Source organism: Pyrus communis, chromosome 8, assembly GCF_963583255.1.
Source record: "Pyrus communis chromosome 8, drPyrComm1.1, whole genome shotgun sequence".
Taxonomy (NCBI): domain Eukaryota; kingdom Viridiplantae; phylum Streptophyta; class Magnoliopsida; order Rosales; family Rosaceae; genus Pyrus; species Pyrus communis.
The window spans coordinates 8,388,786-8,405,417 of record NC_084810.1 but is presented as its reverse complement, the minus strand read 5'-3'; the positions used below and the strand labels follow the sequence as shown (position 1 = coordinate 8,405,417).

At 41.6% G+C, this 16,632-nt stretch overlaps 2 protein-coding genes across 2 annotated transcripts; one reads left to right on the top strand and one right to left on the bottom strand.

The window, feature by feature from the left end:
* Nucleotides 1-2,076: 2,076 nt before the first annotated feature.
* Nucleotides 2,077-4,333, top strand: LOC137742724 (transcription factor MYB97-like). The gene is made up of 3 exons (XM_068482666.1): nt 2,077-2,451; nt 2,736-3,774; nt 4,074-4,333. The coding sequence occupies exons 1-3, from the start codon at nt 2,077-2,079 to the stop codon at nt 4,331-4,333; spliced, it is 1,674 nt and encodes a 557-aa protein (XP_068338767.1).
* LOC137742725 (autophagy-related protein 8C-like) lies at nt 4,206-10,219 on the bottom strand. Its single transcript, XM_068482667.1, has 6 exons — nt 9,946-10,219; nt 9,197-9,252; nt 8,685-8,737; nt 7,324-7,442; nt 7,147-7,230; nt 4,206-4,345 (listed from the first exon to the last, which is right to left on the bottom strand). Exons 1-6 carry the CDS (start codon nt 9,980-9,982, stop codon nt 4,299-4,301), a joined length of 396 nt encoding a protein of 131 aa, XP_068338768.1. The 5' UTR covers nt 9,983-10,219; the 3' UTR covers nt 4,206-4,298.
* Between the last annotated feature and the right edge of the window lie 6,413 nt (nt 10,220-16,632).

Genomic DNA, 16,632 nt, shown 5'->3' with positions numbered 1-16,632 from the left:
CGCGACCTTTTGTTGAGCTTTCTCCTCTTTCGTAGTTGCTATGGTTGTTTAAGTTCCAACCACATCCACGCCCATGTCCACGTCCGCGACCTCGACCACGACTTCTTCCATATCGGCTTCTCTCGTTGTCGAAGCTTTCTTCTTTCTTCTTTGTCTGAACATGCGTCTTAAGGAGCTGCTCATCATTCCCTTGCCTCTTCTTATGTTTCTCTTCATATGCTTGTAGCGAACCCATTAATTGCTCTATACTAATTTCTTCCAAGTTTTTAGTTTCTTCAATCGTCACGACAATGTGCTCGAAATTGGGGTCCAACGAGCGTAGTATCTTCTCCATAATTCTAACATCTTCTAACTTTTCTCCGTTTCTTTTTAATTGATTGGAAACGGCTAAGACTCTTGAGAAATAATCAGAGATTGATTCAGACCCTTTCATTTGTAGAGATTCGAACTCACCTCTTAATACTTGAAGACGAACCTTTTTCACTTGTTCGGCTCCTTTGTAAGAGGTTTGAAGCTTCTCCCATGCTTGCTTGGCAGAGGTTGCACTCGAGACCTTCTCAAAGCCATTGTCATCTAATGCTTGGTAGATGAGGTAGAGAGCCTTCTTGTCTCTCTTTCTTGAATCTTTCAAACTCTCCTTCTGGGGTTGAGACAGAGTAGCTTCATCTTCTGGCTCAGTGTAGCCTTTCTCCACAACTTCCCAGACATCGTGTGCACCCAAAAGGGCCTTCATTTTGATACTCCAATTATCGAAGTTGTTGCTGTCGAGCACTGGAACTTGGAAGGCTGCCATAGCATTGCTAGCCATAGCTCTGATACCACTTTGTTGGGGTTTAAAAATGCCTCACTATTCTAGAGATGTTTATCTCACAAAGAAAAATGTAACGCAGCGGAATTGATAGGCAAGAGAAAGAAAGAATTCTCAAAGTATTACACAAGGTTTTTATTCACTCACAAACTTAGTACAAAAGAAAACACTCAAACACTCTTAGAAGCTTTGTTGCTTCTTCTTACTTCTTACTTGACGCTCTCACTTCTTGCTACTTGCTCTCTTGGTTGTTCCAAATGGTGTGGATGCCTTCTCCTTTTATAGGCATGGATGGAACCTTGGAGAAGCATGAAAACATCATGCTAGAGATATCTAGATAATTCCCCTACCTTCCTAAGCTAGAATTATCTACACTAATCTTGTATGTTGGTGGAATCCTCACCATTCTTCTAGACTCTTCCACCAACTTGAAATTTGCTAGAATTCTCTAGCATGTGCATGGATCTTTCTTTGTGTATGGGCCGGATCAATTATCTTTGGGCCAAGACAAGATTACAATTCAACAGTAACTTCCACCCCTTCTCCAGTCCGATTGACATGGCAACTGCCACCTTACCCACTTCCCCCAAAAATAACCAAACTAATCTGTATTTACTCTTTTTACCACAATAATCACTCCAGCTATGATTTCTGTTGCCAAAATTAAAAAAAAAAAAACTTGGAAACCAATTGGGCAAAAAGATCGGCAGCCTCATAAAAAATATGGTACAGCTTGGAGTCTGACTAGCACACCCTCAATACTCTCTGCCCACCCAGCTCTTGCTTTCCAAATCACCCATACATATATTTTCAGGTTTCCCACCTCCTCCCCAACCACCACATACAACACAGACTCATCTCTTATTTTCTTTCTCTTGTAATTTTTTGGTTCCTTTTCCCACCACCTGCACCACCCGCCGCCGCCTCCTCGGTCTCTCTGCCCCTCTTTCTCCTTTCATACTAGAGCATACTACAGCCCCAGAATCCCAAAAGGATTAAAAGGTTGCAGTAAATACCATTAGAAAGGAGGAGAGGGGTCTCTGTGATGCCCTCATGCCGCTACCATCCCAAAACATTAAAAAAAAAGACACAAATACAAATACAATACCCCAAATAAAATATTACTGTGATATATGATCGGATAAAGGGTCCCACAAAAAAGTGCATAATTACATAAAGCTTTTGTTGTCTTTTCTGTCTGGGTGTGATATTGACTTTGCTGGGCGAACCAGAATCTCTGCGGTGCGTTTGTTGATCGTGATTTGATAATGACACCCAACAGCAACGACAGCATCAATATCAATGGCGGTTCAATGCTACAGAGCCAGGGACTGCCGGAGTCCAGAGGAGGTGACGGAGGTGGTGGGCACGTGGTGGAGGGCAGCAAGGGTCTGAAGAAAGGGCCGTGGACGGCAGCGGAGGACCAGATTTTGATGGATTACGTGAGGAAGCACGGCGAGGGAAATTGGAACTCGGTGCAGAGGAACTCGGGCCTCAACCGGTGCGGCAAGAGCTGCCGCCTGCGGTGGGCCAACCATCTCCGCCCCAATTTGAAGAAAGGCTCCTTCTCTCCGGACGAGGAAAGGCTCATTCTTGAGCTCCACTCCAAGTACGGTAACAAATGGGCTCGCATGGCTTCTCAGGTACCTACTATTTACAAAACGCTTTTGGAAAAAGCAACTTTTATTTTTCATCATTTCATCTTTTCGTCTGATTTCATTTCTGGGTTTTTGATTTTTGGTGCTGCAAATAAAATCCATGTTTTTGTTTTTTTTTTTAAAGAAACAAAATGCTGGAATTTGACTGCTTCTTTTCTTCCTTCTCCTGCTTTTGAAAAAAAACAGCTTTTTTTTCTGCAATTACTTTCTGTTACGAAACAAACACTCAATTAATTTTTCTTTTTTGAGTTTTACGTTTTGGTTTTTAGTTACCTGGACGAACAGACAACGAGATAAAGAACCACTGGAACACAAGGGTGAAGAGGAGGCAACGCCAAGGATTACCATTATACCCCCACGACATCAAGCAATCCCAGTATTCCTATTCCCATTCCCATTCCCATTCCCCACCCACTTCTCTAACCATACCCAACGGAGTACTAAACCCGCCCACCACCCCCACCCAAAACTCCCTCCACCCCAACACCGATAATTCCCCATCCCCAACATTTTGCTTCCAAATCCAAAGCCCCACCCAAACCCACCATCACCACCACATCCCTCCGCTCTCCCCAACTACTCCATGTCTCTCTCCTCTCTCGTCCCCTCACCAACCCAAACCCACTTCTCTTGCTTCCCTCCCCCTCTTTGACCCCACCGCCACCGCCTCCACCTCTTCGTTCTCCTCCTCTACCCCCTCCTTCACCTTCCACCGCCCCGCCCCCATTCTCGGCGCCCCGCTCCGCTACAAACGCTACCGCGACTCCGTTGGATATTCCCCGCCGATCTCCCCAACCCCGCAACGGTACACTTCGATTCTACGAACTAGCTCGATGCCTGACATCGCCTCCTTTCAGTTGACAGCTGCTGGCACTAGCACGATGCCCGATATATCTTCCTTTCAGTTCCCGAGGACTTTTAACAACCCTTTCCCGCCAATGCCACCAACACAGTTCGAGTACTCCGACGGTTTGTTGTCGCCTTCCGGCTCAGTTTACTCAGTCCAGTCGGAGCTCCCTTCAAACCAAGTTTCCCAAATGCACTCCGAGATTACCATTGATGCCAACGTAAGCTCAGCAGTGGTGGCGGAGTCAGTGGCCGATGAGAATAACAGCGGTAATGGGCTGCTGGAAGACATGTTACAAGAGGCTGAGGCATTAGCTCGCGGTGGCGGCGGCGGCGGTGGTGGAAACAATAATTCACGGATGAGAGGAAATGGGATGTTGGGTTCGTTTGATGAGAAGCAAGTGTCGGATGATTATGGCCGGTGGCTGCAGTCTACAACCTCCATGGCTAGCTCATTATTCGGTGAATTATATTTATAACTTTAGTTCAGTATTTATTATTTAATTTCTGTTGCTTTTAAATACCACTGTTTCATTGTGTGCATGCAATTCAATTTGTCAGACAAATCTGCGCCTCTAAGCGAGGAAGTCTGAGATCATTACAGCTCGTCTCATGCTCATCCTTTTACTTCCTATTTGCCCAACCTAGTTCTCTTCCTCTCTCTCTTCCCTAGGAATCAGTTTTTCTTTCTCAACTTTTTTTTGTTGATTAATCTGCTTATCATAAATAATTTACATTTTTTTCTCTCTATATACATGCAGAAGCAAAACCAATCCATGATGATCACCTGAATTCAATGCCTGAAGACTTGTCAAAACTGTTCAGCTTCATCCCTTCAACCGAGCCAGTCTCCGATTGGTATAGCGACAGCGGAGAACTCTCCAATGGTCACTCGTCGGGCGTGACGGATACCAGTTTGGATTTTGACATGCAGCATATGGCCTCATTGTTCCCCATTACTGCCACAGGAGAGCATGGGAGAGCATCTAGCTCTTGGGATAACTTGCCTGGGATTTGCTGAGGATAGTTCCATCTACATACATAACAGAATAGTATATATAATTACATATTATAGAGAGTGAAATAAAAGCTCTGATGGCTTAATTAAGAGAGAGTGTATTTTTTTTTCTAAGTAATTTTCCTTGATGGTGTTTGTTTTCATCATGGTTATCATTGTCTTCAGACTTACCAGACCTGGTATATATTGTAATATTAATTTATGTTTATGTAGAGAGCTGAGCTTTACTGATAGATAATGGTATTCTACGTTTTCTTTTTTCCTGATCAATAATGGATCCTACGTCATTCTTCGTTTCTGATCGCCTAGGGTTTCTGGTTCTATTCGGTTCTTTTCAATTAGCTTGAATTTTAAAAATTCACCTACTTGCAGTGATTGATTCGCTAGGATTATGATTCAATAGGATAGCGTTGGGTTTTTATCAGTCGCATCTCTGATTTTGTTCCTTTTGTAAGCAGCACCAGGACGAAGACGAGATGCTTGTGCCGCGCTCGGATTTGGTCGAAGGCGCTCAGCCTGTAAAAGGTTTAATTTTTAATAATTTTTCGATGATTTGACGCCTGAAATTCTCAAGTTTGTGTTTGCGGTGTGGTTTTGAAGCTTTTATGTGTTGCATAATCGATCTGGTGAGGTTAGAGTTTAAGTGATTGCATTTTCTTTAGGGCTTTGATTTTCTTGTTTGGAAAAAAAATAATGGTATTTGGTGTTTTGGTTGTAGCCTAACGAGGGGTAACAACTAACAAGTGGTTCGTCTTGTTACTTTCAATCATTTATATCTGAATGAACTGCCATTTGAAGTAAATATTCAATTAGCCAATTCTTAATTGAGTTACATTCTGCATAAAAACCTTTAAATGCTAAAAAGTCAGTTCACGTAAAGGTACATCTTGTTACGTTATGCCTTCGTCCATTACTAACGAACTTCCATTTCATTTCATGTTTTATTATCAACAGCTTTTACAGCTTTCAAGTTATGATTGTAAACTTGATTCAGGACATATGTTTCTATTTTTGCTCTGCTTCAACATGCATGTTTGACTTTTATTCACCTATTACCAAGTGATCAGGTGTTTTCTAACTCCTCTTTGACATCGTAACTTGTTTACATTGGGTTTTTTTTGTTGGAATTATTGCTGTCAAATTTACTGTTTTGTTTCGTTTATGATCATGCAATTGATGACCTTAGTTTTGGTAACTGAACATTTTTTTAACACAGTTTGATGAACAAAAGGATCAAGTGACGGGTGAGCGAATTTTGTGGGTTGAATTTTGGATGCAGAGCACCCGGGTCATGTAAGTTGGTTGTGTGATGGTACTTTTGTTTCCATCTAGTAGAGAATATAGCTAGTCTCCGGAAATAACTAAACAAACAATGCGCCTATGCACAATCTTTTGGTTTGTTCTGTTACAGGAGTGGAGGGAGAAATACTTGGCTCGGCAACAAATTGAAGCAGTAGGTCCAGTATGCATATGAAGCATTCAGCCATTGCTAAAGGTATTTAGACCATCTCCAACTGAAGGCTGGTCAAATGGCTCGTTTTAGCCTCTCTAGCCCTCCAAGAAATTAATATTTTAATGAACAGTGTAGGACCATATTTCTTACCATCTCCAACCGAAGGCCAAAAGACCATAGGGCCAAACATATTATTTAAATTTAAAAACTACAACTTAAATTAAATGCACATTTAGTCATTTACCACGTATAAATGCACATTTATCATGTCTAATAAGAAGTTTATATTTGGGGCACCCATTATATTTGTCCCACATCGGAAAAGAATTGAGCAAGCAAAAGCTTGCATGTGTGGCACCCATTATATTTGTCCCACATCAGCTGTGGGAGAGGTTTGAGCAATAAAACATGCTTATAAAAAGCAACATCCCCATATAGAACCAATCACCTTTCTAGGCCTTAATTAAACATTTTTTTTTTTAATTTGGCCCAAAAAAAAAATGTAAAAAAAATTGTAAATAAATAAAATTCATAAATTAAAAAATAACGGCTAACTGACGTTAGCTAACCGTTAAGATTCAAAATTTTTAGCCCAGCCCAGGGTCGGTTGGCTGGCTCATTTGGGCCGCCCGGTTGGCCTTTTGGCCTTTTTTTGTTCAATAGGGCCCACGAGCCCTTTGGCCTGACCCTTAACTGGAGACAGTTTTAGGGTTCTTTTCGGCCCTCATTTGAAGATGGCCTTAGTGTCAACATCTTAGTACCTTATTGTAGTATGCATACTAAGCTTTCAGCCATGGCTAACTCGAACAATCTACTAAGAAGAAGACAGATGATTGAGAATTGTTATGTGATCCATATTGAAATTGTCACCAAATCCTGCCGCTTGTTTTAATTCCACTTCTACATGTTGTAGCATAAAAAAAACTCTATCAAAGGCAGAGAAACATCTATTTTAACACCTATATATACAAGTTTGCTTATTTCAGAGTTGAGACAATTTTCAGGTATACAGAATTGTTTGATGGCTTTGCAACTTTCCTTTTTGTCACCTATAGATGTTCGAAGAGATACAGCACATACCCCTCCCAAATTAGGGAGTATCAGATTCATTAGTTTACATTATCTATCATGCATGTTTGTGATGTGAGATACTATACTTGTCTCAAAGTTTTAGTGAAGTTGTACTTTTAAGTCAAGTGATTTAAGTTTAAAATGATCTATTCAGTTTTCATCGAGCGAAAAGTAGTCTGCTTATGTTGATTACATGCTCGTTGTATTTGTTGTCTATTCTAAGATACTTTCATCGTTGAGTGACTCTGATTTCTAAGATACACAATCTCTGCTTGATTTCATCAGAACTAACCGAATGTGTTTTCACTGCTGTAGGTCATGTAGAGGAAACCATCTTCATCTTTGTTTTCCTCGTAGATAGCAGACATCATAGCAGCTGTAATACCACAAACCCAAATACGCGTTCAGGAATAGGGACTGACATGGTATGTATAGTATACATGACACATTTTTGGAGTAGGATTCTCACCAGTGGGTGGCAAAATGTTATTCACAAATATAAATATGGCCTTCTCGGCACTGAGCTTAATCCTCTTTCGGACTACATAAACAAACTGCCCAACCGTCAAATCAGCAGGAACCAGATACCTGTTTCCATCATTGACCATTACAAGAATGTTTTACAGATATTGGTGACTTTGATCACATCAGTAACTGAAGATAACCCAACTGTAAAAACATATACTCAACACATACAAGTGCACAAACGTGTATTCTTATGACATAATGAACTTACAAAAGTATCTCTACACAGTTGCAAGTGTTAAAAGAAAGACATTTTTCGAAACAATAACGTTCTGAAAAATTGCAGGGTGCCAGAAAGCAAGGCACACAAACACAAGCTAATGCAGAGCTGATCTTTTGTGCGACAGTCGCATATAGGTTTTACACGACAAAATTAATCCGAGCCGTCACAAATGTAGTCCTTGAATTAGATGACTGACACAGTCCTTCTCCACTCTCTCTCTCTCTCTCTCTCCTGCCCAACCACACACGCTCTCTCTCCACTACTTCCCTCCCCTTCTCCCTCCTCGTCAGAGACCCCAACCAAGACAAGATTGGGACGCGGATCTCCAATGAAAGCATCACAAACCAAAGACCAAATCATAAAAATCCGAAACATGAAGATTTGATTGGTTTGAATAAGGCAAGGTTACCTGCCAAAAGTTTTAGTATCCCTACCACACCAGAAAAGGTTTCATTTAAGAATATTTCAATGGTGTTGGTGAAAATTTAGGCCGTGATTTGGTGGTGGGTGTAGTGCTTTTTTGGAGTTAGGATGGTGGTGGGGTGGAGGGCAAGGATGATTTTCTCACTTGTTCTTTTGTTTGGGGTGTCCAACAAGGAAGATGGAAAGAGAGGTAAAAGGTGGAGAGGAGGATAGAGTGTGGTGGGGCAGAAGCGAGAGGGGAATGAAATTAAAGAAAATAAAAATAATTTCCTTGGTACACATGTCAGTCATCTAATTCAAGCACCACTTCTGTTTTCTACGGACGACTCGGATTAATTTTTTAGTGTAAAATCTATGAAAATTGCAGTTGCGCAAAAGATCAGCTCTGTATATGAACTTCAAAAAGACAACCTTCTAAACATTGGAGAATGCTAGTAAGCACACCACACGTAAGCAAGTCAGAATGAAGCCTTGACCTTACCAAAGAAGTGTGTGCATGTGTCTCTCTCTCACTCATCACATTGTTGAAATTGAAAACCTTTTGGAAAATTGCATAACTCGATCAAGAAAGCCTCAAGGAGCAATCAACAAAACAGGAAGAAACATGATTAAGAAAATACAAGATATAAAGAGCATATGAAATACAAACGGAGACTGACTTTTTCTTGTCAATGTCTGGTATGTCACTTCTTTCAGCCTTCTCCACAATAACCTATATAAACACAATTAAAGAAGAATAAGAAAACACATAATTAAAAAAGAACCACATATGACATGAAGCACATGAAAAAGGATCTTAAAAGTGTTATTACAAGGCACTGCAGTTCAAGTCCAAAGCTAAATGAGTTCTACATGAAGAACTTATGACCCTTGATGAAGCCCCTTCAGAAGGCACAACTCAAACATAAAGCATGTGCTATTTTTGCAACGTTCAAGGGTAAACACATTTTTTTTGGATTTAATATTTGTATTAATTAACATTTTAAGAAGTTAAATTTGATAATTTTCAAGAAAGAAGTTAAATTTAATAATTTTCGAGAAAGAAGTTAAATTTGATAAATCACATTGTGCTTAGGCTCTACAAGGCCTTAGCTTCTAACTGAACAATTCAGCCTTCATAACACGGCCTCTTCATGAACTAGAAATGATACTCAATAGTCAATATTCATACCGGAATTCTGTCAGGATACTTCTCCCTGATCCGAGCAGCTTCTGCCTGCCTCCTTTCTGGCACAAAATAAGTTAAAAAAGTTTATAAGGAACAAACAAATAACCAGCCGGCCTAGATATACTGGAAGATGTAAGAAACATAGTTTGATGCTGCCTTTCCATGACCATTCCTACACATCCAAAGTTAAATAGTTAGGCAAGCAACACCATGAGTGGTTAGTTACTTCGATACGCTTCCATTTTCATTCGTAGGCTCCAACTCCTATTCATTTTCACCTGCTCAATATTCTTTGCTTAATTCTCTTGCATGACTCCACTACTACTAATTTAGTAAATCCAGAAAAAAAGAACGTCACACAAAGTATAATTACAATTTACAATCAAAACAGAAATGTCTAGATCAATTCAATCACATAACCACAAGTAAAGAACATATGTTGGGAGAGAAAACTATCATCCCAATCAAATCTTAAAACAGCAAAAGCCCAGATCATATAACTCACAATCATACAGAGGAAGAACAAGAATTGGGGAAAAGAACTGAATTTCACACAAAACCCAAATCAAAGCATTTATATTAAACCTAATTGAATAGAGAATACAACTTTTAAATCTTTGGTTCCACTATTAGGGAAATTGCAAGATACACATCGATCAACAAAATTCAGGGTCACTCAAGATCAATCACAATCCCATCAGTACAAAAAACATAAAATACTTGTGTGTTTGTGTGTTAGAGAGAGAGAGAACCGAGTGGGTGTTCGAGCTTGAAGGAGCTTTTGGCCATGGAGGATTAGCTTTGACTGTTTCTGTAGCACTTCTGAGTTCCAATCAACCGCAGAAAATGAAACAAATTAGGGTTTCTGATCGAAAACGAGGGTAATAAAAAAATTACAAAAGAAGAAGCCCCTTTCTTTATTATAAACTTGTTACGAGAATATCTTATGAAGAATAAGAAAGGAACAAAATTTGGGAAAGAGCGAGAGAGAGGAGAGAAACGTTGACAATTGGCAAGCTGAGATGATAATACTCGGATTTGGATCCTCGCCGATCCCTTGGGTATCGTTTGGTATGCAGACGGGACGGGACGGAACGGAATGGGACGGGACATGACGGAACGGAACAGAGCGGAAGCAAAGATGCCCTTGGATGGAAACAAAGAGGAAGAAAAAGAAGACGGAGAGGTTATAATTTTGTGTTCCATAGATGTGAAACGAGTCGTTCTAGGGGGTTGAGGAGGAACGAAAATTCACTCAAAACTCGTCATGTGGAAGAGCTCGTTTCACCCGTTGTAGGTGCACCAAACGTGGGACGGAACGCCTTATCCCACTCTGTTCCGTCCCGTCCCACGTATCAAACGGTACCTTGCGGATCCTAGAGATCAAGGTACATGGACCATTAATTATAAATTGTGTGGATCCAATTAAATGATTTTTATATTTTTAAAACTAAAGTAGTTTTGTTTTACATGAAAAATATAGAAAAGAAAAAAATTATGGTTGTACAATTTTTTATCAATGGTCCACGTGCGTTGATCCCTAGGATCCCCAAGGAGGGGATCTAGCGAGGATCCAAATCCATAATGCTCAATGGAGTCAGAGTGTGACTAGACAACTACTTTTTCCTAGTCAATAGGAAGAGGTATTCTCCGAATTCTAACCCGAATTTGTAAAGAGTTACCAACTTTTTTTTCGAATTTTAATTTTAATCAATTACTAATCTAAACTTTTATAATTGATCAATTTTCTTTTAGAATTTTACTTTTACTCCTGAACTTTTATAATTGACCAATCTTTTTCTTGAATTTTAATTTTAGATGATTGGCCCCCGAACGTTTGTTATTGCCAATCTTTAGTATTGATTTTGTTGAGATGAGTAATTTCTCTTTTTATTTGAATTTGGGTCATGAATTGAAATAGATGAACCGAGATAGTCATATGAATCAAGTCAGGCTAATAAATTGGCACCACAACCCCAACATGTTGCTACAAAAGTAAGACCATAGAAAAGATTCATAATTGTCCACATTAGGATTGAGTTTAAACCATTAGTGTACGGAGTGAATTAGTGCAAAAGAAGAAAAAAAATGTTGTCCATATTGGGGATAAAATTATATTTTTGCCCTCAAACGATTGTCATGTGTCATGCACGTGATCAAGATAGATGAAAATTTCCAAAATCTAACACAGGGAAAATTGGCTAATTATAAAAGTTCAGTGGTTAACTAGCTCAAATTAAATTTTAGTGAGAAATTGACGGGAGGGAATCGACAAATACCTCTATGAGGAAAACCAAATTTCTTCACCTTTTCACTCTTACTGATTCTTCTTCAACATCATGCGGCCCAACAGAAAACTGGTTCAGTTCTACTTAAACTAGGGTGGACTATGATATTTTTTATGATCCTGCTCCATTGTCACAATTACTATTTTCCTGAACTTTTATAATTTGCCAAAATTTCACCTACCATTAGTTTTTCGAGTTTTCCATCCAACAATTCATCCATTTTAGTCGTGTTATCCACGACTTCGGAAGGTAAAAGAGTCATTTTGTAATCACTAAACCCTATATCCGCTACCTATTCTACCTGTTTACCCTACTGTTTAATTCTTAGTGAGGAACAAAATAACTTGTTTTGACACACCCCGACCGAGATCGGAGCGTGCTGGCCGTCACTCAAAGGTGACGTAGCCATGTGCACGTGCGGAAGCTAGTAAGTAGTAATATAAAGGTACGAATAATTAAAAACTAGCATACAAGTACTAAAATAAGTGTTAGTTAGTGCGATACAAATTTAGAGCAGGTCTATAGCAGTCCAAATAAAACGACAACAGTAGTACGCCCGAAGGCGACCCTACAATGTGGAGTGTCTGTCAGAACGCCGGAAAGCTCTCAAGGGAAACCACCGCAACGGCGAAGCAACTAGAACCTGGAGGGGCGCAAAACAAAAGCGTGAGTGGGCAAAAACAAAGCTCTTTGAAAACCATTTCATAAAATACATTCTAACCCCTCACCGTAAAACCTGTATACTTCCCAGGAAATAAACATATGTACGTATGTATAGATATGCCCAACATGCTCAAGGGTATGCCAATCATGCTCAAGATATGCCATGTCAAAACCTCGTAATGAAATGTATGTGCTCAGGTATGAATCATATCAATAACATAACATCTGGCAGCCGGAGTCACCTAACGTGACCTGTACGGCTGCATATAGAGCTCAATCTCAAACTCAACAACTGAACCTGCCCACGAGTCGGAACCACTCTAGGTGGTCTGTACGACAGGCCTGGGTGTAATACATATATACGCTCTAGTGCTACGATCACGTGAAGGCTGTGCGAATAATCGCGGGTCACCTACGAGTCGGAACCACCTAATGTGGTCTGTACGACAGGCCTATGCACCTAACTTGGATCCAAGCTGAGCGTGTGGTGCGGGAGATGAACATCACGTGAAGGACTGTGCCCTACTCTGGGCGGGAGCACTAACACCGGGGGTGCAGGTTATGAGCTCTCTAAGTCTCTCAAACTACTGCTGAAAGTAAATATGCTTACCACTTACCTGGCACTTACCTGTGCGTCCACAGCACCCAATATGCATATATATGTATGCCACTACTAATGCGTGCAATGATGCATAAACGATAACAATAACATGCATGGCATAAGGCAAATAACCCTTTTTAATTCAATTTCTGGGAATATAATTGTATATAGGTATATACGGAAAACAAAAGCCCACTCACTGGTATGTAGAAGGGTCGTAGCCCCCCTGTCTCGCGTGTGCACGCTCGTCCTCTGGGTACGTGTCACCTAGATGCGAAACAACTATAAAAACGTTAACTTTAAAGCACAAAACTCGTTTCTCGTAATAACTTCTCATACATTGCTCAAAATGGACAAATGAATATACCCACGTGCTCTACACAACCTCAGGATCACAACCATATTTTTAGAAAAAATTTTGGACCCCGCACGCGCCCCCACGCGCCAGCACAGGCACGGACCTACGCGCCCCCCACGCGCGGCCACGTGCCAGGCACACTGACGGTGTCAACAGACGCCGTCAGGAATATTCCGTTAAACTGACGGAATATTCCGTCAAATCTAACCGGATGCCGTCACTGCCGTTAGGAATATTCCGTTAAACCTAACGGAATATTCCCCTTTCTTCTCCGGCCTACCCTCGCCGGACTCCGGTCGCCGGAAACTGGGGAAAACTTTAAACTCACTATTCTCCTTCGTTTCTTAACCAATTTCTATGATTCTTGGACCAAAAGAACGCCCTAAACTAGTAGAATCACGCTATACAACTTTTAAAAGCTAAAAGCCGCGCGATCATACCTGTCTCAAAACTCAAAAACCGGCCAACTTCGAACCAGGCCTTCCCGACGTCCAAATTCGTCCAACGAGCTACTCCGACACTCCTTGGGACTTCACCAACACATCTACAAGCTTCAAAAGTTCAAAAACTCAATGTATAAATTTTGCATGAACAGTACTCAAAACGGACATCGTCGAATCGACGTGAAAACGATGTGTTTCTCACCTGAAAATGCTACGGTTGTGTTCCCCTCGACCTCACGAGCTCAAATATGTCCTTGGTTTCCTCGATCTACCACCGTTTGAGGGGTATGTGAGTTGGTCCGTACGTTTTTAGGAAGAAGAAGAATAGAGGGCTCGGGAGAGAGAGAAGACAGAAGGAGAGAGAGAGAAGGATAGTGTCTGTGTGTGTGTGGGGGAGTGTGTGAGGTTCCAAACACATGCCACGACACACCAGACAACCAAAACGTGACGAAAGTACACTAGGGGTAAAATTGTAATTTCATACGTACGTTTCGGCATTTCCGGGACGGGATGTCACAACCTTCCCACCTTAATAGAATTTCGTCCCGAAATTCAAAACAACCAAGTAACCACCCCTAGTAGCCAAAGAACAAACGAGGGTACAAATCCCTCATCCGATCTTCTGTCTCCCACGTTGCTTCCTCAACTGAATGGTTTCTCCACAGAACCTTCACTAAATTCATTGTCTTGTTCCTCAGAACCTTCTCCTTCCAATCAATGATCGTCACCGGTTCCTCATCGTACGTCAAATCTGGGTTAATCTCAAGCGGTTGAGGAGGTATCACATGAGATGGATCAGCAACATAGTGTCGGAGCATGGACACGTGAAAAACATTATGTACTCTAGCCAACTCCGGAGGCAACTCCAACCTGTAAGCTACCTCACCAACTCGTTCTGTCACTACGTATGGTCCGATGTACCTGGGGCTCAACTTCCCTTTCTTTCCGAACCGCACAACACCTCTCCACGGTGAAAGCTTCAGAAATACCCAATCTCCGACCTCATATGCCCTGTCCGTAGCATGCCGATCCGCTAGACTCTTCTGCCTGTCCTGAGCTGCTTTCAGGTTAGACTTGATCACCTGAACGTTCTGAGTAGTCTCCTCAACAATCTCTGGACCTACTAAAACTCTCTCGCCAACCTCTGACCAACACAACGGTGTGCGACAAGCTCTGCCATACAAGGCCTCAAATGGCGCCATTCCAATGCTTGAATGAAAACTGTTGTTGTAAGCAAATTCCATCAAATCTAACCGCTGGTGCCAAGCATCACCAAACTGCAACACCGAAGCTCGCAGCATATCCTCCAAGGTCTGAATAGTTCTCTCTGACTGCCCGTCGGTCTGTGGATGATATGCCGTACTATAAAGTAATCTCGTTCCCAAAGCTTCCTGGAAAGCTACCCAAAACTTCGATGTAAATCGTGGATCTCGATCCGAAATAATGCTCACAGGGACACCGTGGTACTTCACAACCTTCGAGATGAACAACTCAGCTAAACGGCTCAAAGAATACTTCTCTCTTACCGGAATAAAATGAGCCGACTTAGTGAGTCGATCAACGATCACCCAAATGCCGTCAAAGCCATTACGTGTACGCGGGAGCTTGTACACAAAATCCATGGTGATATTTTCCCATTTCCACTCCGGAACGGGAAGTGGCTGCAACAACCCAAACGGCTTCTTCCTCTCTGCTTTAACTTGCTGACAAACAGCACATCTGCTCACATACTCGGCTATCTCCCTCTTCATACCCGGCCAATAGTAAAATGGTCGAATGGTATGATACATTTTCGTAGCTCCTGGATGCATAGCGTAAGCCGAGATATGTGCTTCATCGAGAATTTCTTTCTTCAACTCCACACTATTAGGCACGAACATTCTACCTTCTAGCATCAACATGCCATCTGAATCACGAACTCTAAGGTCTCGCCTCTTTCCTTGATCTCGAGCTTGAACAAATTCTTGAGTCTCCTGATCAGCTACTTGGGCTTCAAGCACCCGATCAACAAGTATCGGCCTAACTTGAAAATTAGCAAGTAATGCCACATCTCGATCTTCGGCTTCTAGCCTTACTCCCGTAGTACGCAAGTCCACCAAAAGAGGAGCACGACTAGCGTACAACGCGTTAATACGGCCCTGTGACTTCCTGCTAAGTGCATCAGCCACTACGTTCGCACGACCAGGATGATAATCAATCGTGCAATCGTAATCGCTGAGCAACTCCAACCACCTCCGCTGACGAAGATTAAGTTCTTTCTGAGTAAAGAGATACTGGAGACTCTTGTGATCTGTAAAGATCCTGCACTTTTCCCCATAAAGATAGTGTCTCCACAACTTCAACGCAAAGATGATAGCAGCCAACTCCAAGTCATGTGTAGGGTAATTCATCTCATGAGGTTTTAACTGCCGCGAAGCATAAGCAATCACCCTACCATGCTGCATCAATACACATCCCAAACCATTCAAGGAAGCATCGCTGTAAACCTCGAAATCACCACTATCGTCTGGGAGTGCCAAAACAGGTGCATAAGTGAGACAATACTTCAACTGTTGGAAACTCCGCTCGCACCTATCATCCCACTCAAATTTGACATTCTTCCTCGTTAACCTCGTCAGTGGTAAGGCGATCACCGAAAAATCCTTAACGAATCTCCCATAATACCCTGCCAATCCAAGGAAACTTCTCACCTCGGTGACGGTTCGCGGTTGCTCCCAACTCTCTACCGCTGCAACCTTCTGAGGGTCAACCAAAATACCCTGAGCAGAAATGACGTGCCCCAAGAATGCAACTTGATCTAACCAGAACTGGCACTTGCTAAACTTAGCATATAACTGGTGTTCCCTCAACCTTTTCAACACCAAAGTAAGATGTCGAACATGCTCCGCTTTCGACTTAGAATACACCAGAATATCGTCAATGAAGACAATGACAAATCTATCCAAGTAAGGCTGGAATACTCGGTTCATCAAATCCATAAAGGCGGCTGGTGCATTCGTCAACCCAAATGGCATAACCAGAAACTCGTAATGACCATAACGAGTCCTGAACGCCGTCTTAGGGACATCATCCCTACTGATCTTCAG

Bases quoted from the DNA above. Each gene is read 5' to 3' on its own strand.
- LOC137742724 (XM_068482666.1), top strand. From the start codon at position 2,077: ATGACACCCAACAGCAACGACAGCATCAATATCAATGGCGGTTCAATG. The intron at 2,452-2,735 runs GTACCTACTATT...TTTGGTTTTTAG, and splicing joins GGGCTCGCATGGCTTCTCAG to TTACCTGGACGAACAGACAA. The intron at 3,775-4,073 runs GTGAATTATATT...ATATACATGCAG, and splicing joins CATGGCTAGCTCATTATTCG to AAGCAAAACCAATCCATGAT.
- LOC137742725 (XM_068482667.1), bottom strand. From the start codon at position 9,982: ATGGCCAAAAGCTCCTTCAAGCTCGAACACCCACTCG. The intron at 7,443-8,684 runs GTCAGTCTCCGT...TGATGGAAACAG, and splicing joins CCAGACATTGACAAGAAAAA to GTATCTGGTTCCTGCTGATT. The intron at 7,231-7,323 runs GTGAGAATCCTA...GTGGTATTACAG, and splicing joins TAACATTTTGCCACCCACTG to CTGCTATGATGTCTGCTATC.